Source organism: Oncorhynchus tshawytscha, linkage group LG18 (genome assembly GCF_018296145.1).
Source record: "Oncorhynchus tshawytscha isolate Ot180627B linkage group LG18, Otsh_v2.0, whole genome shotgun sequence".
Taxonomy (NCBI): domain Eukaryota; kingdom Metazoa; phylum Chordata; class Actinopteri; order Salmoniformes; family Salmonidae; genus Oncorhynchus; species Oncorhynchus tshawytscha.
In genome coordinates this window covers 32265947-32293836 of record NC_056446.1, presented here as the reverse complement: position 1 = coordinate 32293836, position 27890 = coordinate 32265947, and the positions used below count along the sequence as shown (strand labels likewise).

At 47.1% G+C, this 27890-nt stretch overlaps 1 protein-coding gene across 7 annotated transcripts in view; it reads right to left on the bottom strand.

Annotated features, from left to right (window-relative positions):
• The window catches only part of LOC112217993 (myelin transcription factor 1-like protein), a 124923-nt gene that overhangs the window by 31241 nt on the left and 65792 nt on the right, over positions 1–27890 (bottom strand). For 6 of the 7 annotated variants that reach the window (XM_042300947.1, XM_042300946.1, XM_042300950.1 and 3 more), the window contains exons 10-12: positions 25920–26030; positions 25382–25614; positions 22784–23091 (exon numbers count right to left, since the gene is read on the bottom strand). In XM_042300947.1, the coding sequence (XP_042156881.1) occupies positions 22784–23091; positions 25382–25614; positions 25920–26030 (652 nt within the window). The remainder of the gene's footprint in view (positions 1–22783; positions 23092–25381; positions 25615–25919; positions 26031–27890) is intronic. The other variant, XM_042300951.1, reaches the window with a different exon arrangement.

The following is a 27890-nucleotide window of genomic DNA, read 5'->3' as shown; positions in this document are numbered from 1 at the left end:
AGAAAGCAGACATAGAGAGAAGTTTGAGAGTGAGACAAAGCAGAGATAGAGAGAAGTTTGAGAGTGAGACAAAGCAGAGATAGAGAGAAGGTTGAGAGCGAGACAAAGCAGAGATAGAGAGAATGTTGAGAGAGAGACAAAGCAGAGATAGAGAGAATGTTGAGAGAGAGACAAAGCAGAGATAGAGAGAATGTTGAGAGAGAGACAAAGCAGAGATAGAGAGAATGTTGAGAGAGAGACAAAGCAGAGATAGAGAGAAGGTTGAGAGAGAGACAAAGCAGAGATAGAGAGAATGTTGAGAGAGAGACAAAGCAGAGACAGACAGGGTTGAGAGAGAGACAAAGCAGACATAGAGAGAAGTTTGAGAGTGAGACAAAGCAGAGACAGACAGGGTTGAGAGAGAGACAAAGCAGACATAGAGAGAAGTTTGAGAGTGAGACAAAGCAGAGACAGACAGGGTTGAGAGAGAGACAAAGCAGAGAAAGAGAGAAGGTTGAGAGCGAGACAAAGCAGAGACAGACAGGGTTGAGAGAGAGACAAAGCAGAGACAGACAGGGTTGAGAGTGAGACAAAGCAGAGATAGAGAGAAGTTTGAGAGTGAGACAAAGCAGAGACAGACAGGGTTGAGAGAGAGACAAAGCAGAGAAAGAGAGAAGGTTGAGAGCGAGACAAAGCACAGACAGACAGGGTTGAGAGTGAGACAAAGCAGAGACAGACAGGGTTGAGAGTGAGACAAAGCAGAGACAGACAGGGTTGAGAGTGAGACAAAGCAGACATAGAGAGAAGTTTGAGAGTGAGACAAAGCAGAGACAGACAGGGTTGAGAGTGAGACAAAGCAGAGACAGACAGGGTTGAGAGAGAGACAAAGCAGAGAAAGAGAGAAGGTTGAGAGTGAGACAAAGCAGAGATAGAGAGAAGTTTGAGAGTGAGACAAAGCAGAGATAGAGAGAAGTTTGAGAGTGAGACAAAGCAGAGATAGAGAGAAGTTTGAGAGTGAGACAAAGCAGAGATAGAGAGAAGTTTGAGAGTGAGACAAAGCAGACATAGAGAGAAGTTTGAGAGTGAGACAAAGCAGAGATAGAGAGAAGTTTGAGAGTGAGACAAAGCAGACATAGAGAGAAGTTTGAGAGTGAGACAAAGCAGAGATAGAGAGAAGTTTGAGAGTGAGACAAAGCAGAGACAGACAGGGTTGAGAGAGAGACAAAGCAGAGAAAGAGAGAAGGTTGAGAGCGAGACAAAGCAGAGACAGACAGGGTTGAGAGAGAGACAAAGCAGAGTTAGAGAGAAGGTTGAGAGCGAGACAAAGCAGAGACAGACAGGGTTGAGAGAGAGACAAAGCAGAGTTAGAGAGAAGGTTGAGAGCGAGACAAAGCAGAGACAGACAGGGTTGAGAGAGAGACAAAGCAGAGATAGAGAGAAGGTTGAGAGCGAGACAAAGCAGACATAGAGAGAATGTTGAGAGAGAGACAAAGCAGAGATAGAGAGAATGTTGAGAGAGAGACAAAGCAGAGACAGAGAGAATGTTGAGAGAGAGACAAAGCAGAGATAGAGAGAATGTTGAGAGAGAGACAAAGCAGAGATAGAGAGAAGGTTGAGAGAGAGACAAAGCAGAGACAGACAGGGTTGAGAGAGAGACAAAGCAGAGATAGAGAGAATGTTGAGAGCGAGACAAAGCAGAGATAGAGAGAATGTTGAGAGAGAGACAAAGCAGAGACAGACAGGGTTGAGAGAGAGACAAAGCAGAGACAGACAGGGTTGAGAGAGAGACAAAGCAGAGACAGACAGGGTTGAGAGAGAGACAAAGCAGAGATAGAGAGAAGGTTGAGAGCGAGACAAAGCAGACATAGAGAGAATGTTGAGAGAGAGACAAAGCAGAGATAGAGAGAATGTTGAGAGAGAGACAAAGCAGAGACAGAGAGAATGTTGAGAGAGAGACAAAGCAGAGATAGAGAGAATGTTGAGAGAGAGACAAAGCAGAGATAGAGAGAAGGTTGAGAGAGAGACAAAGCAGAGATAGAGAGAAGGTTGAGAGAGAGACAAAGCAGAGATAGAGAGAATGTTGAGAGAGAGACAAAGCAGAGATAGAGAGAATGTTGAGAGAGAGACAAAGCAGAGATAGAGAGAAGGTTGAGAGAGAGACAAAGCAGAGATAGAGAGAATGTTGAGAGAGAGACAAAGCAGAGATAGAGAGAAGGTTGAGAGAGAGACAAAGCAGAGATAGAGAGAATGTTGAGAAAGAGACAAAGCAGAGACAGACAGGGTTGAAAGAAGAACAAAGCAGAGGGACAGGGAGAGAGATGAGAGAGAGACAGGGAGAGAGATGAGAGAGAGACAGAGAGAGGGTTGAGAGGGAGACATTGCAGAGAGAAAGGGTTGAGAGACAAGGCAGAAACAGAGAGTGGTTTTTATTTATTTTATTTTATTTTTTATTTCACCTTTATTTAACCAGGTAGGCTAGTTGAGAACAAGTTCTCATTTGCAACTGCGACCTGGCCAAGATAAAGCATAGCAGTGTGAACAGATAACACAGAGTTACACATGGAGTAAACAATTAACAAGTCAATAACACAGTAGAAAAAAAAGAGAGTCTATATACATTGTGTGCAAATGGCATGAGGAGGTAGGCGAATGATTACAATTTTGCAGATTAACACTGGAGTGATAAATGATCAGATGGTCATGTACAGGTAGAGATATTGGTGTGCAAAAGAGCAGAAAAGTAAATAAATAAAAACAGTATGGGGATGAGGTAGGTAAAAATGGGTGGGCTATTTACCGATAGACTATGTACAGCTGCAGCGATCGGTTAGCTGCTCAGATAGCAGATGTTTGAAGTTGGTGAGGGAGATAAAAGTCTCCAACTTCAGCGATTTTTGCAATTCGTTCCAATCACAGGCAGCAGAGAACTGGAACGAAAGGCGGCCAAATGAGGTGTTGGCTTTAGGGATGATCAGTGAGATACACCTGCTGGAGCGCGTGCTACAGGTGGGTGTTGCCATCGTGACCAGTGAACTGAGATAAGGCGGAGCTTTAGCTAGCATGGACTTGTAGATGACCTGGAGTCAGTGCGTCTGGCGACGAATATGTAGCGAGGGCCAGCCGACTAGAGCATACAAGTCGCAGTGGTGGGTGGTATAAGGTGCTTTAGTGACAAAACGGATGGCACTGTGATAAACTGCATCCAGTTTGCTGAGTAGAGTGTTGGAAGCAATTTTGTAGATGACATCGCCGAAGTCGAGGATCGGTAGGATAGTCAGTTTTACCAGGGTAATTTTGGCGGCGTGAATGAAGGAGGCTTTGTTGCGGAATAGAAAGCCGACTCTTGATTTGATTTTCGATTGGAGATGTTTGATATGAGTCTGGAAGGAGAGTTTACAGTCTAGCCAGACACCTAGGTACTTATAGATGTCCACATATTCAAGGTCGGAACCATCCAGGGTGGTGATGCTGGTCAGGCGTGCGGGTGCAGGCAGCGAACGGTTGAAAAGCATGCATTTGGTTTTACTAGCGTTTAAGAGCAGTTGGAGGCCACGGAAGGAGTGTTTTATGGCATTGAAGCTCGTTTGGAGGTTAGATAGCACAGTGTCCAAGGACGGGCCGGAAGTATATAGAAAGGTGTCGTCTGCGTAGAGGTGGATCAGGGAATCGCCCGCAGCAAGAGCAACATCATTGATATATACAGAGAAAAGAGTCGGCCCGAGGAGAGAGACAAAGCAGAGAGGAAGAGAGAGGGTTGAGAGAGAGACACAGCAGAGCGGAAGAGAGAGTTGAGAGAGAGACAAAGCAGAGAGACAGAGAGAGGGTTGAGATAAAGACAAAGCAGAGACAGAGAGGGTTGAGAGAGACAAAGCAGAGACAGACAGTGTTGAGAGAGACAAAGCAGAGAGGAAGAGAGAGAGTTGAGAGAGAGACACAGCAGAGAGGAAGAGAGAGAGTTGAGAGAGAGACAAAGCAGAGAGACAGAGAGAGGGTTGAGAGAGAGACACAGCAGAGAGGAAGAGAGAGAGTTGAGAGAGAGACAAAGCAGAGAGACAGAGAGAGGGTTGAGAGAGAGACACAGCAGAGAGGAAGAGAGAGAGTTGAGAGAGACAAAGCAGAGAGACAGAGAGAGGGTTGAGAGAGAGACACAGCAGAGAGGAAGAGAGAGAGTTGAGAGAGAGACAAAGCAGAGAGACAGAGAGAGGGTTGAGAGAGAGACACAGCAGAGAGGAAGAGAGAGAGTTGAGAGAGAGACAAAGCAGAGAGACAGAGAGAGGGTTGAGAGAGAGACACAGCAGAGAGGAAGAGAGAGAGTTGAGAGAGAGACAAAGCAGAGAGACAGAGAGAGGGTTGAGAGAGAGACACAGCAGAGAGGAAGAGAGAGAGTTGAGAGGGAGAGACAAAGCAGAGAGACAGAGAGAGGGTTGAGAGAGAGACACAGCAGAGAGGAAGAGAGAGAGTTGAGAGAGAGACAAAGCAGAGAGACAGAGAGAGGGTTGAGAGAGAGACACAGCAGAGAGGAAGAGAGAGAGTTGAGAGAGAGACAAAGCAGAGAGACAGAGAGAGGGTTGAGAGAAAGACACAGCAGAGAGGCAGAGAGAGAGTTGAGAGGGAGAGACAAAACAGAGACAGACAGGGTTGGGAGAGACAAAGCAGAGAGACAGAGAGAGGGTTGAGAGGGAGAGACAATGCAGAGAGACAGAGAGAGGGTTGAGAGAGAGAGAGAGAAAGCAGAGAGATAGGGAGAGGGTTGAGAGGGAGAGACAATACAGAGAGACAGGGAGAGGGTTGAGAGAGAGAGACAAAGCAGAGAGACATGGAGAGGGTTGAGAGGGAGAGACAATGCAGAGAGACAGAGAGAGGGTTGAGAGAGAGAGAGACAATGCAGAGAGACAGAGAGAGGTTTGAGAGAGAGACACAGCAGAGAGACAGAGAGAGGGTTGGGAGAGAGAGAGACAAAGCACAGAGACAGAGAGAGGGTTGAGAGAGAGACAGAGCAGAGGCAGAGAGAGGGTTGAGAGAGACAAAGCAGAGAGACAGAGAGAGGGTTGGGAGAGACAAAGCAGAGAGACAGAGAGAGGGTTGGGAGAGAGAGAGAAAGCACAGAGACAGAGAGAGGGTTGGGAGAGACAAAGCAGAGAGACAGAGAGAGGGTTGGGAGAGAGAGAGAAAGCACAGAGACAGAGAGAGGGTTGAGAGAGACACAGCAGAGGCAGAGAGAGGGTTGAGAGAGACAAAGCAGAGAGACAGAGACAGAGGGTTGGGAGAGACAAAGCAGAGAGACACAGAGAGGGTTGAGAGATTGACAAAGCCGAGAGACAGGGAGAGAGGTTGAGAGAGAGACAAAGCAGAGACAGAGAGAATGCTGAGAGAGAGACAAAGCAGAGATAGAGAGACGGTTGAGAGAGAGACAAAGCAGAGATAGAGAGAATGTTGAGAGAGGGACAAAGCAGAGATAGAGAGAATGTTGAGAGAGAGACAAAGCAGAGACAGACAGAGGTTTGATATAGAGAGACAGAGGGAAGGTTGAGGGAGACAAATCAGGGGAAAAAGAGAGAGGGTTGAGAGAGAGACAAAGCAGAGATAGAGAGAATGGAGATAGATAGAATGTTGAGAGAGAGACAAAGCAGAGAGACAAATAGAGGGTTGAGATAGAGACACAGCAGAGAGACAGAGAGAGGGTTGGGAGAGAGAGAGACAAAGCACAGAGACAGAGAAAGGGTTGAGAGAGAGACACAGCAGAGGCAGAGAGAGGGTTGAGAGACGACTCCATTTTGTTGATCCCTGCCTACAGACAGAAACTAAAACAAGAAGCTCCCACGCTGAGGTCTGTCCAACGCTGGTCCGACCAAGCTGACTCCACACTCCAAGACTGCTTCCATCACGTGGACTGGGAGATGTTTCGTATTGCGTCAGACAACAACATTGACGAATACGCTGATTCGGTGTGCGAGTTCATTAGAACGTGCGTTGAAGATGTCGTTCCCATAGCAACGATTAAAACATTCCCTAACCAGAAACCTTGGATTGATGGCAGCATTCGTGTGAAACTGAAGGCACGAACCACTGCTTTTAATCAGGGCAAGGTGTCTGGTAACATGGCTGAATACAAACAGTGCAGCTATTCCCTCCGCAAGGCTATCAAACAAGCTAAGCGCCAGTACAGAGACAAAGTAGAATCTCAATTCAATGGCTCAGACACAAGAGGCAGTCAATCACGGACTACAGGAAGAAACCCAGCCCAGTCACGGACCAGGATGTCTTGCTCCCAGGCAGACTAAATAACTTTTTTGCCCGCTTTGAGGACAATACAGTGCCACTGACACGGCCTGCAACGAAAACATGCGGTCTCTCCTTCACTGCAGCCGAGGTGAGTAAGACATTTAAACGTGTTAACCCTCGCAAGGCTGCAGGCCCAGACGGCGTCCCCAGCCGCGCCCTCAGAGCATGCGCAGACCAGCTGGCCGGTGTGTTTACAGACATATTCAATCAATCCCTATACCAGTCTGCTGTTCCCACATGCTTCAAGAGGGCCACCATTGTTCCTGTTCCCAAGAAAGCTAAGGTAACTGAGCTAAACGACTACCGCCCGTAGCACTCACATCCGTCATCATGAAGTGCTTTGAGAGACTAGTCAAGGACCATATCACCTCCACCCTACCTGACACCCTAGACCCACTCCAATTTGCTTACCGCCCAAATAGGTCCACAGACGATGCAATCTCAACCACACTGCACACTGCCCTAACCCATCTGGACAAGAGGAATACCTATGTGAGAATGCTGTTCATCGACTACAGCTCGGCATTCAACACCATAGTACCCTCCAAGCTCGTCATCAAGCTCGAGACCCTGGGTCTCGACCCCGCCCTGTGCAACTGGGTTCTGGACTTCCTGACGGGCCGCCCCCAGGTGGTGAGGGTAGGCAACAACATCTCCTCCCCGCTGATCCTCAACACTGGGGCCCCACAAGGGTGCGTTCTGAGCCCTCTCCTGTACTCCCTGTTCACCCACGACTGCGTAGCCATGCACGCCTCCAACTCAATCATCAAGTTTGCAGACGACACAACAGTGGTAGGCTTGATTACCAACAACGACGAGACGGCCTACAGGGAGGAGGTGAGGGCCCTCGGAGTGTGGTGTCAGGAAAATAACCTCACACTCAACGTCAACAAAACTAAGGAGATGATTGTGGACTTCAGGAAACAGCAGAGGGAACACCCCCCATCCACATCGATGGAACAGTAGTGGAGAGGGTAGCAAGTTTTAAGTTCCTCGGCATACACATCACAGACAAACTGAATTGGTCCACTCACACAGACAGCATCGTGAGGAAGGCGCAGCAGCGCCTCTTCAACCTCAGGAGGCTGAAGAAATTCGGCTTGTCACCAAAAGCACTCACAAACTTCTACAGATGCACAATCGAGAGCATCCTGGCGGGCTGTATCACCGCCTGGTATGGCAACTGCACCGCCCTCAACCGTAAGGCTCTCCAGAGGGTAGTGAGGTCTGCACAACGCATCACCGGGGCAAACTACCTGCCCTCCAGGACACCTACACCACCCGATGCTACAGGAAGGCCATAAAGATCATCAAGGACATCAACCACCCGAGCCACTGCCTGTTCACCCCGCTGTCATCCAGAAGGCGAGGTCAGTACAGGTGCATCAAAGCTGGGACCGAGAGACTGAAAAACAGCTTCTATCTCAAGGCCATCAGACTGTTAAACAGCCACCACTAACATTGAGTGGCTACTGCCAACACACTGTCAATGACACTGACTCTACTCCAGCCACTTTAATAATGGGAATTGATGGGAAATGATGTAAATATATCACTAGCCACTTTAAACAATGCTACCTTATATAATGTTACTTACCCTACATTATTCATCTCATATGCATACGTAGATACTGTACTCTATATCATTCACTGCATCCTTATGTAATACATGTATCACTAGCCACTTTAACTATGCCACTTGGTTTACATACTCATCTCATATGTATATACTGTACTCGATATCATCTACCGTATCTTGCCTATGCTGCTCTGTACCATCACTCATTCATATATCCTTATGTACATATTCTTTATCCCCTTACACTGTGTATAAGACAGTAGTTTTTTTTTTTTGAATTGTTAGTTAGATTACTTGTTCGTTATTACTGCATTGTCGGAACTAGAAGCACAAGCATTTCGCTACACTCGCATTAACATCTGCTAACCATGTGTATGTGACAAATAAAATTTGATTTGATTTGATTTGAGAAACAAAGCAGAGAGACAGAGAGAGGGTTGGGAGAGACAAAGCAGAGAGACAGAGAGAGGGTTGGGAGAGAGAGAGAAAGCACAGAGACAGAGAGAGGGTTGAGAGAGAGACACAGCAGAGGCAGAGAGAGGGTTGAGAGAGACAAAGCAGAGAGACAGAGAGAGGGTTGGGAGAGACAAAGCAGAGAGACACAGAGAGGGTTGAGAGATTGACAAAGCCGAGAGACAGGGAGAGGGTTGAGAGGGAGAGACAAAGCAGAGATAGAGAGAAGGTAGAGAGAGAGACAACGCAGAGAGACAGAGAATGGTTTGAGAGAGAGACAAAGCAGAGAGACAGAGAGAGAGACAGATGAGAGAGAGACAAAGCAGAGTGGCAGACAGTTTTTTGAGAGAGGGTAAAAGCAGATAGACAGAGAGAGGGTTGAGAGAGAGATTTCTGAGTAAAAGAGGATGTTTGGAGAGGGACATAGCAGAGAGACGGAGAGAGGGTTGAGAGAGAGACAAATCAGATAGACAGAGAGAGGTTTGAGAGAGAGACAAAGCAGAGAGACATGGAGATGATTGAGAAGGAGACAAAGCAAAGAGGCAGAGAGAGGTTTGAGAGAGAGACAAAGCAGAGACAGAGAGAATTCTGAGAGAGAGACAAAGCAGAGATAGAGAGACGGTTGAGAGCGAGACAAAGCAGAGATAGAGAGCATGTTGAGAGAGAGACAAAGCATAGATAGAGAGAATGTTGAGAGAGGGACAAAGCAGAGATAGAGAGAATGTTGAGAGAGAGACAAAGCAGAGACAGACAGAGGTTTGATATAGAGAGACAGAGGGAAGGTTGAGGGAGACAAATCAGGGGAGAAAGAGAGAGGGTTGAGAGAGAGACAAAGCAGAGATAGAGAGAATGGAGATAGATAGAATGTTGAGAGAGAGACAAAGCAGAGAGACAAATAGAGGTTTGAGAGAGAGACAAAGCAGAGAGGCAGAGAGAGAGAGAGAGAGAGAGAGAGAGAGAGACAAAGCAGAGAGGGAGAGAGAGAGAGAGAGAGAAAGAAGGCTAGAGGTCATGATCAGATGAGCTCCTGCTTTTTTCAGCATTTTCTTAAAATAAGATAGATTTAGATACATTTTTTGTCAGGAACATATACAGGATGCTACCCTCTACAACATAACCCTCACTTCAAATCAAAACTCAAAACCTACAACCTAATTTTGGATGGAACTACGGAATCACCTTGAAGGTTTACAACTACCAAGGATTATTATTATATACAGCAAATTCTCTGGAAAACAACAGAAACCTGAAAACACCATCCAACCTGGAACTGAGTGAGTAATGTTTAGTCTGAAACAACATTTTATTTCCAAAAGCCAAGAAGTAAAATACACTACATTACTTTATAAGGACTGAACTCTAACATAATTCTACCAAGCTTGATACAGCTTCAATTAGCACTGACATGTCAAGTGAGAGGTGTCAAAGCCCTTTAGCCCTACAATCTAAGCTAGATGCCCTCAATCTCACACAAATCATCAAGGAACCCACCAGGTACAACCCTAAATCTGTAAACAAGGGCACCCTCATAGACGTCATCCTGACCAACTGGCCCTCCAAATACACCTCCGCTGTCTTCAACCAGGATCTCAGTGATCACTGCCTCATTGCCTGTATCCCCTACGGAGCCGCAGTCAAACGACCACCCCTCATCACTGTCAAACGCTCCCTAAAACACTTCTGTGAGCAGGCCTTTCTAATCGACCTGGCCCAGGTATCCTGGAAGGACATTGACCTCATCCCGTCAGTTGAGGATGCCTGGTTATTCTTTAAAAGTAACTTCCTCACCATTTTAGATAAGCATGCTCCGTTCAAAAAATGCAGAACTAAGAACAGATATAGCCTTTGGTTCACTCCAGACCTGACTGCCCTCGACCAGCACAAAAACATCCTGTGGCGGACTGCAATAGCACCGAATAGTCCCCGCGATATGCAACTGTTCCGGGAAGTCAGGAACCAATACACGCAGTCAGTCAGGAAAGCTAAGGCCAGCTTCTTCAGGCAGAAATGTGCATCCTGTAGCTCCAACTCCAAAAAGTTCTGGGACACTGTGAAGTCCATGGAGAACAAGGGCACCTCCTCCCAGCTGCCCACTGCACTGAGGCTAGGTAACACGGTCACCACCGATAAATCCATGATTATCGAAAACTTCAACAAGCATTTCTCAACGGCTGGCCATGCCTTCCGCCTGGCTACTCCAATCTCGGCCAACAGCTCCGCCCCCCCGCAGCTACTCGCCCAAGCCTCTCCAGGTTCTCCTTTACCCAAATCCAGATAGCAGATGTTCTGAAAGAGCTGCAAAACCTGGACCCGTACAAATCAGCTGGGCTTGACAATCTGGACCCTCTATTTCTGAAACTATCCGCCGGCATTGTCACAACCCCTATTACCAGCCTGTTCAACCTCTCTTTCATATTGTCTGAGATCCCCAAGAATTGGAAAGCTGCCGCAGTCATCCCCCTCTTCAAAGGGGGAGACACCCTGGACCCAAACTGTTACAGACCTATATCCATCCTGCCCTGCCTATCTAAGGTCTTCGAAAGCCAAGTCAACAAACAGGTCACTGACCATCTCGAATCCCACCGTTCCTTCTCCGCTGTGCAATCCAGTTTCCGAGCTGGTAACGTATGCACTTCAGCCACGCTCAAGGTACTAAACGATATCATAACCGCCATCGATAAAAGACAGTACTGTGCAGCCGTCTTCATCGACCTTGCCAAGGCTTTCGACTCTGTCAATCACCATATTCTTATCGGCAGACTCAGTAGCCTCGGTTTTTCTGATGACTGCCTTGCCTGGTTCACCAACTACTTTGCAGACAGAGTTCAGTGTGTCAAATCGGAGGGCATGCTGTCCGGTCCTCTGGCAGTCTCTATGGGGGTGCCAGAGGGTTCAATTCTCGGGCCGACTCTTTTCTCTGTATATATAAATGATGTTGCTCTTGCTGCGGGCGATTCCCTGATCCACCTCTACGCAGATGACACCATATATACTTCCGGTCCGTCCTTGGACACTGTGCTATCTAACCTCCAAACGAGCTTCAATGACATACAACACTCCTTCCGTGGCCTCCAACTGCTCTTAAACGCTAGTAAAACCAAATGCATGCTTTTCAACCGTTCGCTGCCTGCACCCGCACGCCTGACTAGCATCACCACCCTGGATGGTTCCTACCTTGAATATGTGGACATCTATAAGTACCTAGGTGTCTGGCTAGACTGTAAACTCTCCTTCCAGACTCATATCAAACATCTCCAATCGAAAATCAAATCTAGAGTCGGCTTTATATTCCGCAACAAAGCCTCCTTCACTCACGCCGCCAAACTTACCCTAGTAAAACTGACTATCCTACCGATCCTCGACTTTGGCGATGTCATCTACAAAATTGCTTCCAACACTCTACTCAGGAAACTGGATGCAGTTTATCACAGTGCCATCCGTTTTGTCACTAAGGCACCTTATACCACCCACCACTGCGACCTGTATGCTCTAGTCGGCTGGCCCTCGCTACATATTCGTCGCCAGACCCACTGGCTCCAGGTCATCGACAAGTCCATGCTAGGTAAAGCTCCGCCTTATCTCAGTTCACTGGTCACGATGGCAACACCCACCTGTAGCACGCGCTCCAGCAGGTGTATCTCACTGATCATCCCTAAAGCCAACACCTCATTTGGCCGCCTTTCGTTCCAGTTCTCTGCTGCCTGTGACTGGAACGAATTGCAAAAATCGCTGAAGTTGGAGACTTTTATCTCCCTCACCAACTTCAAACATCTGCTATCTGAACAGCTAACCGATCGCTGCAGCTGTACATAGTCTATCGGTAAATAGCCCACCCATTTTTACCTACCTCATCCCCATACTGTTTTTATTTATTTACTTTTCTGCTCTTTTGCACACCAATATCTTTACCTGTACATGACCATCTGATCATTTATCACTCCAGTGTTAATCTGCAAAATTGTAATTATTTGCCTACCTCCTCATGCCTTTTGCACACAATGTATATAGACTCCCTTTTTTCTACTGTGTTGTTGATTTGATCAACTAGCCTACCTGGTTAAATAAAGGTGAAATAAAATTTAAAAAATAAAAAATAATGGCAGGAGAGTCACACAGTCTACTCCAACCAAATGGCGAGGCCTTATAAGCTGCCTCCTGCTGTTCAGAGGTCATTCAAATACAGTACCCTGTGTTTGTAAAGAATGATAAGGCAAGAGAAGATTACAAAATGAAGATCCTTATGGAAAATCAAGAGACACTTTTTGCTGACTGTCACATTCTGACCTTAGTTCCTTTGTTTTGTCTTTGTTTTAGTTTGGTCAGGGCGTGAGTTCGGGTGGGCAGTCTATGTTCCTTTCTCTATAATTTGGGATTATAGAGTTTGGCCTGGTATGGTTCTCAATCAGAGGCAGCTGTCAATCGTTGTCCCTGATTGAGAACCATACTTAGGTAGCCTGGTTTCACTTTTGAGTTGTGGGTGATTATTTTCCGTGTCTGTGTTTGTTCCACACGGAACTGTTTCAGTTTTGTTATTTCACGTTGTCGTTTATTGTTTTGCTCAGTCTTCATTATTCTTATTAAACAATATGGACACTTACCATGCTGCGCATTGGTCCTCCGATCCTTCCTACTACTCCTCTTCGTCAGAATCACAATCGTTACACTGACTATAACAAAAATGGGAACATCAGCAACCTTATCTTCCACACAAACCATCCCCTGGCATGGCACAGTGCTATATTAGCACACTACCCCTTTATTAAGAGAGGGGGTGTTAATGAGGGGTGGAAACTCAGGATACTAGACAACGAGGACTCTGAGTCAGCTAATATAAATCTCTGGAACAGTAATGGTACAGGGCAACCCCAAACAGTTTCAGCTTGACTTTCACCTAATCAAAGAATTAGCCCAACAGGAGAAGCTCTCCCTTGAGAAAGATACCCCCACCCCGAGCGGGTCAGACCAGACCTCTTCATTATATAACTCCACAGACGAGCCACCCCCAGCGGAAAGTCAACCTCCCAGCACAGAGTACTACCCCCTCATTGAAATGAAGGATACATTTACCCAGCTGGAGGTAAGGCAGGTGGAGCTGGAACAGCAGGTGATCACACTCCAGTCAGCACAGACCCAGACAACAGTCCAGCACAACAACACCCCCTTAACCAGACCCGGAGATCTGGAGGTGGAGAGAGACATATCTGCACTCCGGACTGTGGTAAGACAACTTCAACAGGAGAAAGAGCAGGAGCAGGAGAAGAACAGAGCACTAGAGGAGAGGATCAGACTGCTGGAGGAGAGGTTGAGGGGGATATTGTGTGACTGAGAACAACCCACTAGAGAGGTGGCCACCCCCACAGAGAAGCCAGCAGAACAGCCCACCTCAGCACCCAACAAAAGTCTCGACACCACAGCAGAACAGTCCACACCAGACCCTGACCATAGCGTCGACATCACAGCAGAACAGACAGATCAAGCCCAGGGGCTCTCACCCCCTCTGAGCACTCCCCCTGTCAGCCATCCCGATAGCCCTTCTGACAACCCGCCCACACCCACTGAGGACATACACAAGACACAGATTGTTCTCCTTATGGACTCAAACGGGAAATATACACAAGAAAAAAAACTTTTTCCCAAATGCAGTGTGTCTAAACTCTGGTGTCCAAACACCCAGCGCGCCCTAGACCTTCTGTCTGAGGACCAACTAGGTTCACCTAGCCACATAATAATACACACAGGCACACACTACCTGAAAGCACAGCAGGAAAGGGTGGCCACAGCACTGAAGGGAGTGATTGAAAAAGCTTCTTCTACTTTCCCCAACGCACAAGTGGTTATCTCCACCCTCCTACCACGAAAAGACTTCCCCCCTGCCACAATACAGCGGGTAAACGCAAGTATTTCCCGTGACTGTGCCTCAAAACCAAATGTTTTCCTGGCCCACCACTCCACCCTGGACTTGAACAGCCTCTATGACCAGGTCCACTTCTACAAGGCAGCAGTGACCACCTTCGCCCGGACTCTAAAGGACATCACTCTCAAATGTATCCCCAACACTTCACACAGGAGCAAAAGATCAATAGACACCCCGCCCATACCAGCGAGACACCCTCCATAAACCTGCGGGACCCCCCCCGGACCTACACATAGAGGACCCACGCCAAGAGGACTTACATCCAGACCACAGCACCACCAGCCACTTCCACACCCCCACCCTAACCAATCAACACCCCCCACGTCAACCATGCCCACACCCCATTTAGGCCCCTTCAGATCAGACCTATGCCCCTTCTGCCCACCCCATGCACCCCACCCCCGCAAAGAGGGCCTCAACATGAAAGTCACACATACGCCCAGGCAGTGAGCGGGCAAACAGGCCCAACAACCACTCTTACACTAGCCCAAGCCAATGGCATGTACCAGATGCTCAGCAGGCTCTGCTCAGACTTACTGGTCTGAGGCCAAACCACACAACCAACAACATTGGACACTTTATGGAACACAAAGCCTTCACTATATCATCCTGGAATATCCAAGGCCTGAGGTCTTCTGCCTTTGGCCTAAAGAGCAGGAACCCGGACTTCACCAAAGAAATCGGTAATACAGACATTGTCATCCTGCAAGAAACCTGGTATAGAGGAGACGGAGACACTGGTTGCCCTCTAGGTTACAGAGAGCTTGTAGTCCCATCCACCAAACTACCAGGTGTGAAACAAGGAAGGGACTCAGGGGGTATGGTAATTTGGTATAGAACAGACCTAACTCACTGTAACGACTTCCACCAAAGTTGTTCCCTCTCCTTGTTCGGGCGGTGTTCGGCGGTCGACGTCACCGGCTTTCTAGCTGCCACCGATCCATGTTTCATTTTTCCTTTTGTTTTGTTTGCTTACACACCTGGTTCCCATCTCATGATTATGTTCCTTATTTAACCCTCTGGTTTCCCTTTCTGTTTTGTGCGTGATTGTCTTTCGTGTGTTGGAGTTCGTATCCTGTTTTGTCTTTGTTTTATAACGGGATTTTTGTTCCGTTCTCGGATTGAGTAAATACAGTGGTTTTACTCTTACTTGTGTCCTGCGCCTGACACCTTCGCTATCCTCTAGGTAGACTCTGACAGAATCACGCACCAAAATACATGGAGTCAGCAGGTGCAGCCAGCCCTCCGCTTCAAATGGAGGAGGGCGTTCAGCAGCAAACCATGGACCGATGGGAGAGAGGGGTTTTTCCTGTGAACCTTGTGTCTTCTCCTCAGGTTCCACCACTACTTACCGTGATGTCCGCCTCTTCATCATCAGGATCCGGTGGGATTCAGCTCTCGCTCCCGAGGGCGTATGATGGGTCAGCTGCCGGGTGTCAGGGGATCCTACTCCAGCTGTAGCTCTACCTGCACATCTGTCCGGCCAGCTCCTTCAGGACGCAAGAGAGTGAGCGCCCTTATCTCCAGCTGGAGCTCTACCTGCACATCTGTCCGGCCAGCTCCGTCAGGACGCGAGAGAGTGAGCGCCCTTATCTCCAGCTGGAGCTCTACCTGCACATCTGTCCGGCCAGCTCCTTCAGGACGCGAGAGAGTGAGCGCCCTTATCTCCTGTCTGACCAGTAAAGCCATGGAATGGGCCAACGCCATCTGGGGCAGGGAAGGTCAGACGTTGGATGACTATGAGGAGTTCGCCCGCCGTTTCCGGGTGGTATTTGATCATCCCCCGGAGGGGAGAGCGGGGGGAACGCCTATTTAATCTACGTCAGGGGATGAGGAGCGCTCAAGATTTTGCGCTGGACTTTAGAACTCTGGCGGCCGGCGTGGGATGGAATGAGCGGGCCCTGATCAATCACTACAGGTGTAGCTTACGAGAGGATGTTCGTCCGGAGCTAGCCTGCAGGGACACCACCCTTACACTGGACCAGCTGGTGAACTTATCGATCCGGCTGGACAACCTGTTGGCCTCCCGCGGACGATCTGATCAGGGTCCGTCAGTTCCATCCCCCAGCGCTCTTGATCCAACTCCTATGGAGTTGGGAGGCGCTGCAACGAAGGGGACCGGAGGGGGGACCATTCCCTGCACCAACTGTGGCCGCAGAGGGCACACTAATGGTCGGTGCTGGGGGGTTCCCCTTGAGGTAGAGGTAGCAAACGGAGTGCTGGTGGGTCATCCCAGGTGAGTAGGCACACCACTCACCCAGAGGGCCCTGTTGCACACATGTGGTTGTCGATTGAATTTCCCGAGTTTTCCCCACGTTCCCAGCATAAGGCGCTAGTAGATTCAGGCGCAGCTGGGAACTTTATCGACCGTTCCTTTGCTATGAGATTAGGGATCCCTATTGTGTCTGTTGATGTTCCCTTCCCTATACATGCTTTAGACAGTCGTCCTTTGGGGTCAGGGCTAATTAGGGAGGTCACAGCTCTGCTCACTATGATAACGCAGGAGAATCATAGGGAGCGAATTAGTCTCTTCCTCATCGACTCACCTGCGTTCCCTGTTGTGTTTGGGATTCCCTGGTTGGCTTCGCATGATCACACTATTTCGTGGCAACAGAGGGCTCTCAAGGGATGGTCCCGTCAGTGCTCAGGGAGGTGTGTAAGTGTTTCCTTAGGTGCCACTACGGTGGAAAGTCCAAACCAGGTCTCCACCATGCACATTCCCCCTGAATATGCCGATTTGGCACTCGCCTTCTGTAAAAAGAAGGCGACTCAATTACCACCCCATCGACCGGGGGATTGTGCGATAGATCTCTTGGTAGAAGCTGCACTTCCCAGGAGTCACGTGTATCCTCTCTCACAGGAGGAGATGGGGGCTATGGAGACATATGTCACCGAATCTCTGGGACAAGTATACATTCGGCCTTCCATCTCACCTGTCTCCTCGAGTTTCTTTTTGTGAAGAAGAAGGATGGAGGTTTGTGCCCGTGTATTGATTATCGAAGTTTAAATAAGATCACGGTAAAATACAGCTACCCGCTACCGCTCATAGCCAATATGACCGAGTCATTACACGGGGTGCGCTTCTTCACAAAATTGGACCTCAAGAGCGCTTACAACCTGGTGTGTATTTGGGCGGGAGATGAGTGGAAGACAGCATTTTGCCCACTTCTGGGCATTATGGTACCTCGTCATGCCGTACGGGTTAATGATTGCTCCATTAGTCTTCCAATGCTTTGTAGATTCGATTTTCAGTGACCTGCACTGGCAGGGTGTAGTGGTGTATATAGATGACATTCTAATATACTCCGCTACATGCGCCGAGCATGTGTGCCTGGTACGAAGGGTACTTGGTCGACTGTTGGAACATGACCTGTATGTCAAGGTTGAGAAATGTCTGTTCTTCCAACAGTCCGTCTCCTTCCTAGGGTACCGCTTTCCACGTCAGGGGTAGAGATGGAGAATGACCGCATTTCAGCCGTGCGTAATTGGCCAACTCCAACCACGGTAAAGGAGGTGCAGCGGTTTTTAGGGTTTGCCAACTACTACCGGAGGTTTATCCGGGATTTTGGTCAGGTAGCGGCTCCCATTACCTCACTGCTGAAGGGGGGGGCCGGTGCGACTGCAGTGGTCAGCTGGGGCAGACAGGGCTTTTTGGTCCCTTTCTGTTTTGTGCGTGATTGTCTTTCGTGTGTTGGAGTTCGTATCCTGTTTTGTCTTTGTTTTATAACGGGATTTTTGTTCCGTTCTCGGGTTGAGTAAATACAGTGGTTTTACTCTTACTTGTGTCCTGCGCCTGACTCCTTCATTATCCTCTAGATAGAATCTGACACTCACTCCATTAAATTAATCAAAACAGGAACATTTTTCATTTGGCTAGAAATTCAAAAGGAAACGATCTTAACAGAGAAAAATGTCCTCCTGTGTGCTACCTATATCCCCCCAATAGATTCCCCGTACTTGAATGAAGACAGCGTCTCCATCCTGGTGGGGGAAATCAATCATTTCCAGGCCCAGGGACATATACTAGTCTGTGGTGACCTAAATGCCAGAACTGAACATGAACCTGACACCCTCAGCACATAGGGGGACAAACACCTGCCTGCAAGTGACAGCATTCCCTCCCCCATATGCCCCCCTAGGCACAACTATGACATAACCAACAAAAATGGGTCACAACTCCTGCAGCTCTGTCACACGCTGGGTGTGTACATAGTCAATTGTAGGCTTTGAGGGGACTCCTATGGTAGGTACACCTATAGCTCATCTCGTGGCAATAGTAATGTAGATTACTTTATCACTGACCTCAACCCAGAGTCTCTCAGAGCCTTCACAGTCAGCCCACTGACACCCCTATCAGACCACAGCAAAATCACAGTCTACTTGAACAGAGCAATACTCAATCATGAGGCATCAAAGCCAAAGGAACTGAGTAGCATTAAGAAAAGCTATAGATGGAAGGAATGCAGTTTGGAAACCTACCAAAAAACAATTAGGCAACAACAAATTCAATTCCTTTTAGTCAATTTCCTGGGTAAAACGTTCCACTGTAATAGTGAAGGTGTAAACTTGGCAGTAGAAAATCTTAACAGTATATTTGACCTCTCAGCTTCCCTATCAAATCTAAAAATCTCAAATAGAAAACCAAAGAAAATGAACAACAATGACAAATGGTTTGATGAAGAATGCCAAAATCTAAGAAGGAAATTGAGAACCTGTCCGGGACTCCAAAAATGTAGAGTCCCGGAAAACCTGAGTCTACGCCTTTACTATGGTGAATCACTAAAACAATACAGAAATACACTACGGAAAAAGAAGGAACAGCACGTCAGGAATCAGCTCAATGTAATTGAAGAATCCATAGACTTGAACCACTTCTGGGAAAATTGGAAAACACTAAACAAACAACACGAAGAGTTATCTATCCAAAATGGAGATGTATGGTAAACCACTTCTCCAATCTTTTTGGCTAAGAATAATAAATAAAAACATATACAGGATCAAATACAAATCTTAGAATCAACTATTAAAGACTACCAGAACCCACTGGATTCTCCAATTACCTTGAATGAGCTTCAGGACTAAATAAAAACCCTACAACCCAAAAAGGCTTGTGGTGTTGATGGTATCCTTAATGAAATGATCAAATATACAGACAACAAATTCCAATTGGCTATACTAATACTCTTTAACATTATCCTTAGCTCTGGCATCTTCCCCAATACTTGGAACCAAGGACTGATCACCCCAATCCACAAAAGTGGAGACAAATTTGACCCCAATAACTACCGGGATATGGGATATGCGTCAATAGCAACCTTGGGAAAATCCTCTGCATTATCATTAACAGCAGACTCGTACATTTCCTCAATGAAAACAATGTACTGAGCAAATGTCAAATTGGCTTTTTACCAAATTACTGTACAACAGACCATGTATTCACCCTGCACACCCTAATTGACAACCAAACAAAACAAAACAAAGAAAAACTCTTCTCATTTTTTGTTGATTTCAAAAAAGCCTTCGACTCAATTTAGCATGAGGGTCTGTTATACAAATTGATGGAAAGTGGTGATGGGGGTAAAACATACAACATTATAAAATCCAGGTACACAAACAACAAGTGTGAAAATAGGCAAACAAAACACACAAATTTCTTCCCACAGGGCCGTAGGGTGAGACAGGGATGCAGCTTAAGCCCCACCCTCTTCAACAGATATATCAACAAATTGGCGCAGGCACTAGAAAAGTCTGCAGCACTCTGTAGCACCTCACTCTACTAGAATATGACGTCAAATGTCTACTGTTTGCTGATGATCTGGTGCTTCTGTCACCAACCAAGGAGGGCCTACAGCAGCACCTAGATATTCTGCACAAATTCTGCCAGACCTGGGCCTTGACAGTACATCTCAGTAAGACCAAAATAATGGTGTTCCAAAAAAAGGTCCAGTTGCCAGGACCACAAATACAAATTCCATCTAGACACCATTGCCCTAGAGCACACAAAAAATTATACATACCTTGGCCTAAACATCAGCGCCACAGGTAACTTCCACAAAGCTGTGAACGATCTGAGAGACAAAGCAAGAAGGGCATTCTATGCCATCAAAAGTAACATAAAATTCGACATACCAATTAGGATCTGGCTAAAAATACTTGAATTAGTCATAGAGCCCATTGCCCTTTATGGTTGTGAGGTCTGGGGTCCGCTCACCAACCAAGATTTCACAAAATGGGACAAACACCAAATTGAGACTCTGCATGCAGAATTCTGCAAAAATATCCTCTGTGTACAACGTAGAACACCAAATACTGCATGCAGAGCAGAATTAGGCCGATACCCACTAATGATCAAAATCCAGAAAAGAGACGTTCAATTCTACAAACACCTAAAAGGAAGTGATTCCTAAACCTTCCATAACAAAGCCATCACCTACAGAGAGATGAACCTGGAGAAGAGTCCTATAAGCAAGCTGGTCCTGGGGCTCTGTTCACAAACACAAACACACCCTACAGAGCCCCAGGACAGCAGCACAATTAGACCCAACCAAGTCATGAGAAAACAAAAAGATAATTACTTGACACATTGGAAAGAATTAACAAAAAAACAAAGCAAACTAGAATGCTATTTGGCCCTAAGCAGAGAGTACACAGTGGCAGAATACCTGACCACTGTGGCTGACCTAAACTTAAGGAAAGCTTTGACTATGTACAGCCTCAGTGAGCATTGCTATTGAGAAAGGCCGCCGTAGGCAGACATGGCTCTCAAGAGAAGACAGGCTATGTGCTCACTGCCCACAAAATGAGGTGGGAGCTGAGCTGCACTTCCTAACCTCCTGCCCAATGTATGACCATATTAGAGACACATATTTCCCTCAGATTACACAGATCCATAAAGAATTTGAAAACAAACCCGATTTTGATAAACTCCCATATCTACTGGGTAAAATACCACAGTGTGCCATCACAGCAGCAAGATTTGTGACCTGTTGCCACAAGAAAAGGGCAACCAGTGAAGAACAAACACCATTGTAAATTCCATCCATATTTATGCTTATTTATTTTCCCTTGTGTACTTTAACCATTTGTACATTGTTACAACACTGTATAAATACATAATATGACATTTGTAATGTCTTTATTGTTTTGAAACGTCTGTATGTGTAATGTTTACTGTTCATTTTTATTGTTTATTTCACTTTTGTATATTATCTACCTCACTTGCTTTGGCAATGTTAACATATGTTTCCCATGCCAATAAAGCCCTTGAATTGAATTGAATTGAATTGAATTGAGAGAGAGAGAGAGAGAGAGAGAGAGAGACTATTTGCACATCATGACATTTGAAATGTCCTTAGTCTTTTGGAACTAATGTGTAATGTCTAATGTGTAATGTTTACTGTTAATTTTATTATTGTTTATTTTACTTTTGTTTATTATCTATTTCACTTGCTTTGGCAATGTAAACATATATTTCCCATGCCAATAAAGCCCCTTAATTTGAATTGAGTGAAGTGGATACTAATTTCTCCTCCTTCTTGGCCCTCCTTCTGCAGCCCACACTGTCTTTAAGAGGAGATGAATGTACAGAACATGGAATATCCCCGCGGCGCTCGAGTGATGATTGTGGTGATGATGGCGATGATGATGCTGGTGATGATGATGAGGATGATGGTGATGGTTCGCACAGAGACGGACTGCCACAGAGCAAGACCATGTCCTCACAGAGAGGTCACTCTCTATCATGTTGCCTCCACAAAGGGGTATGATCACAAGAGAGAGACATGGGTAAGAGAGAGAGAGAGAGAGAGAGAGAGAGAGAGAGAGAGAGAGAGAGAGAGGCAACTGAAATCATCGATCCATTCCAGGCTGTCTGAAAAAGCCAAGGGCTCCACTCCATCGTGCCCACAGTGCATATATTTCTCCCACAGCCTCAGATGCTGTACTGCTCTCATGGCTGTGCCTGGCCCTCCACAGTGTAATGAATGGGACACATAATCACAGGATGCTAGGCCAGGCTTCATTATTCTGTGATAAGCAAAGCAGCAATGCCTAAATCAAGTGGCATAGAAAGGCATCTGACACCTAGCCTTGTGGATGAGGGCTCTGACTCATTGCTGACTGGATCAGACAAGGGCCCACTTTTCACTTGAACTGACTAATATCCTTAGGTGTGGTAGAGAGGTGTGGTAGAGCGAGATAGAGAGGTGTGGTAGAGAGAGACAGAGAGAAGGTGTGGTTGACAGAGAGAGAGAGAGAGAGAGAGAGAGAGAGAGAGCGAGAGAGAGAGAGGTGTGGTAGAGAGAGACAGAGAGAAGGTGTGGTTGACAGAGAGAGAGAGAGAGAGAGAGAGAGAGAGAGAGAGAGAGAGAGAGAGAGAGAGCGAGAGAGAGAGAGAGAGAGAGAGGTGTGGAATAGAGAGAGAGGTGTGGTAGAGAGAGAGCGATAGAGAGGTGTGGTAGAGAGAGAGAAGGTGTGGTTGACAGAGAGAGAGAGAGAGAGTGACAGACAGCAACGCAGCACCCGAGACCTGCTGGGGAGTGTGGGTGAGGATGAGTCTGGGCTGCAGCCCTCCCTACCTGGGAGAGGAGATCCTGGGGCTTGCCTCCCAGGCCGTGGGGCATCTCCCTGCAGCGCGTGGACAGGTTGAGGATGGCCGTGGCGGCCATGTGAGCAGCCTCTGTATCCTGTGTGTAGTCAAAGCTGCTCTTACTGCAGGTGCTGCTGGCGCTGCTGCCGCCCCCTCCTCCTCCCCCTCCGCAGCTCAGACTGCTGCTGCTGGGAGCGTATCTACTCGTCGTGCTGCTGGGAGCGTATCTGCTCGTCGTGCTGCTGGGAGCATAGCTGCTAGTCGTGCTGCTGGCTGGGCTCTTACAGTAGTGCTTGGCTGCAGGGAGGGAGCACAGTGGACAGTTCATACACATACATACTTAACACAACATACGGAACACGACATACGGATCACGACATTTCGGAACACGATATACGGAACACAACATACGTAACACGACATACGGAACACGACATACGAAACACGACATACAGAACACAAAATACAGAACACAAAATACAGAACACACATGAAGGACAATACATTATACATGTACACACATTCATACAGAACATGTATACAGAACATCTATACAGATCACTCATACAGAACATGTATACAGAACACACATACGGAACACTCATACGGAACACTCATACGGAACATGTATACAGAACACTCATACAGAACACACATACAGAACATGTATACAGAACACACAGAACATGTATACAGAACACTCATACAGAACACACATACAGAACATGTATACAGAACACACAGAACATGTATACAGAACACTCTTACAGAACATGTATACAGAACAAACACACAGAACATGTATACAGAACACTCATACAGAACATGTATACAGAACACTCATACAGAACACGTATACAGAACACACATACAGAACACACACACACAGAACACTCATACAGAACACTTATACAGAACACACATGCAGAACTCTCATACAGAACATGTATTCAGAACACTCATACAGAACATGTATACAGAACACACATACAGAACACTGATACAGAACATGCATACAGTAACAGACAATAATGAGACTGGGCCAGATTTTACCCCCCAAAAAGAACAATATGAAATGGAGATGTATAGAAAGACATGACATATACATTTAGAGGACACAGACAGACAGACAGACAGACAGACAGACAGACAGACAGACAGACAGACAGACAGACAGACAGACAGACAGACAGACAGACAGACAGACAGACAGACAGACAGACAGACAGACAGACAGACAGACAGATAGAGAGTGAGATAGATAGATAGATAGACAGACAGGCAGACAGACAGACAGACAGACAGACAGACAGACAGACAGACAGACAGACAGACAGACAGACAGACAGACAGACAGACAGACAGATAGATAGATAGATAGATAGATAGATAGATAGATAGATAGATAGATAGATAGATAGATAGATAGATAGATAGATAGATAGATAGATAGATAGATAGACAGACAGATAGATAGATAGATAGATAGATAGACAGACAGCACAGACAGACAGACAGACAGACAGACAGACAGACAGACAGACAGACAGACAGACAGACAGACAGACAGACAGATAGATAGATAGATAGATAGATAGATAGATAGATAGATAGATAGATAGATAGATAGATAGACAGACAGACAGACAGACAGACAGACAGACAGACAGACAGACAGACAGACAGACAGACAGACAGACAGACAGACAGACAGACAGACAGACAGACAGACAGACAGAGAGTGAGATAGATAGATAGATAGATAGATAGATAGATAGATAGATAGATAGATAGATAGATAGATAGATAGATAGATAGATAGATAGATAGATAGATAGATAGATAGATAGATAGATAGATAGATAGATAGATAGATAGATAGATAGATAGATAGATAGATAGATAGATAGATAGATAGATAGATAGATAGATAGATAGATAGATAGATAGATAGATAATTACTAACACCTACAGGGAAGTCTTTCAATGGAAGGTTTGCTCCATGGTGAATGCTGTGTGAGAGCAAATGATTGTGCTCTTGGTTGGAGAAAGAGGAGAGGGCGACAGAGATGGAGAGCACGAGGAGAGAGCTAGAGGGAGAGAGAGAGCGCAAGCAAGAGGGATGGGAGTGGTGTGAATATGGTCTTGGCAGTAAGGGTTTGCATGCAGCAGAGTGTGTGAGCGAGCGGGGAATGCAGAAGCCCTGAACGTATCCACATTACAGGGAGCTGAGACAAAAACCTTCCAACCAGCAGCTCCAAAATGAATCAAACAAATGGGTTGTGTTCTATGTTCATCTCCAATCCAGATTGGGGTTGTTCTCTCTAATTGTGAAGTATGCAAAATCAAATTGATGGAAATAAAAACATTGGTTTTAGGCATGCACATGTACTGTATTTCAATAGTTCATCTGCGTTGTATAAGTGTCGAGTCTATCGCTTGTTCAACATATTTACAACATTGTCAAAGCACAGATCTAGAATCTGGGAATAATGTGTGTGTGCATTCGTGTGTGTGTGTGTTCGTGTGTGTGTGTGCCAACATGCGTGCGTGCATGCATCAGAGCGCACAAGCAGTCGTTCCCTACCATCATATCCCTTGGGTGAGGTGTCCGTGTCCCGTCCGTGGGCCTTGGGGGCCAGGCCTGTCTTCCCCCTGCTGTAGACGTGGTGCTGGCTGTCGTAGCCTTGGCCGTAGTCGAAGCTGGTCTTGGAGTACTTCTCCAGCTCCTTGGCCAGGTTGGAGCGCGGCGTGCTGGTGGACACGTTATTTTTGTAACCGTACTGTGGGATCTCCAGCTGTTTCACAAAGCACATTGGCCTGGAAGATAACCATGGACAGGGGGGGGCGTGTTTGTGTACACGCGGTGAGAGCGGTCTGACTGTCTGACTGCATGGTGTACGTCCTCACTGAACCACTAGGGGGACTTCATTTGTAAGAGCATGAATCATAAGCGCTGCTACGGTAGGCATTCTATTGTTCTTTCTACATCTACATGAAGTAGGATTTGAAAGCAGAGAGAGTGATGGAGGCCAGTGTTTACATTCACGGCTACAGGGAATGCACTGGGATGAGCGGGGAGGCTGGGGGAGTGGTGGTCATGTGATGAGGGTGTGAGTGAGTACCTCAGCACACGATCTGAAGCCTGGCTGGACTTGGGGCCCCCGTCACATGGGATGTGCTTCTCCTGGACTTTAACCATCTTCTCTGCAGCGGCGATGGGGCACCCCGAGAGACTGCAACAGCATTCATACAATGGAGTGAGGCCTAATTAGCCAGAACACACTCACACATGCACACACACAAACACATGTACTGTATGCTCGCTCGCACGCACACACACACACACACACACACACACACACACACACACACACACACACACACACACAAACACACACACACACACACACACACACACACACACACACACACACACACACACACACAACCCCCACACACACGTGCCTACACTCTGCCTCTCCGATAACAGACACATCCTATCAATCAACTAAATTTGGCTTTGATTTAAACAGAATTGCACATTTTAAGCTATAAAATGGAGCCCCACGTATGAATTATGTATTTCCTATGGCCTAGTTTTTTATTGCAAAGCCGGAGCTTTGCAGATACATATTATTGGCTGCCTGGGCATGAGGGGCTGCTGAGCTTCAGAGAGATCCCCTCAGCTAGATACTGCAGTCCTTTCAGAGGCATTCTGGGTAGGCTCAGTGGGGAGAACTGATTAACCCCAATGCCAGCTACTGTACTCCCTTCTCTCCTCCTCACCTCCTCTACATGCCTTCCCCTGTTGTCCTCTCCTCCTCTCCCCCTCTCCCCCTCTCGCCTCTCACACTCACCTCCTCGACATGCATTCCCCTGTCATCCTCTCCTCCTCTCGCCTCTCGTCCTCTCCTCCTCTACATGCCTTCCCCTGTCGTCCTCTCCCTCTCCCCCTCTCGCCTCTCGTCCTCTCCTCTACATGCCTTCCCCTGTCGTCCTCTCCTCCTCTCCCCCTATCGCCTCTCGTCCTCTCTTCCTTCCCCTGTCGTCCTCTCCTCCTCTCCCCTCTCTCCTCTCGTCCTCTCCTCCTCTCGTCCTCTCCTCCTCTCCCCCTCTCTCCTCTCGCCCTCTCCTCCTCTACACGCCTTCCTGTCGTCTTCTCCTCCTCTCCCCCTCTCGCCCTGTCGTCCTCTCCTCTCCCCCTCTCTCCTCTCGTCCTCTCCTCCTCTCCCCCTCTCTCCTCTCGTCCTCTCCTCCTCTACACGCCTTCCTGTCATCCTCTCCTCTCCCCCTCTCGCCCTGTCGTCCTCACCTCCTCTCCCCCTCTCGCCTCTTGTCCTCACCTCCTACCCCCTCTGCCCTCTCCTCCTCCTCTTCTACCCCCTCTCCTTCTCTCATACTCTCCCCCCTCCCCCTTACCTCCTCTCCTCCTCTACCCTCTCTCCACCTCTCGCTTTCTCCTCCTCTTCTTCTCCTTTCTCCCTCAAATGTTCACCTTATAAGATGCCTCTTTATAGACATACAAACCAGTCACTCTCGCATACAAACCAGTCACTCTCGCATACAAACCAGTCACTCTCGCATACAAACCAGTTACTCTCATATACAAACCAGTCACTCTCACATACAAACCAGTCACTCTCACATACAAACCAGTCCCTCTCACATACACACCGGCACTGCTTTTGTGTGAGAGATGAATGTGGTCTCTGGGCCTCGCCTAATAGTTTCATATCCGTGCCATAAATAAAACATTGATACAGCCAGAACACACACACAGTCACAGACAGACACACGCAGATTTCAAAGTGGTGAGGACCGTGTGACAAACTGACAGGACTGCTGTCAGTATCATCAAGTTTCCATGACAACAGCGAGGAGGAGAGAAATGAGAGACACATGTACAGAATTCTCTCTTTTTTTCATACGTCTTGCTATGCACTGCTCCCCAACACTACTAATGACTACACGGTGTGCGTGCCAGTCCCAAAGGGCGTGTTCTATATAACATAGCCTCCAGCAACTGGGAATGGTAAGGGAGGTGTGTGTGTGTGTGTGTGTGTGTGTGTTATTGTCTAGGTACCTATATACAG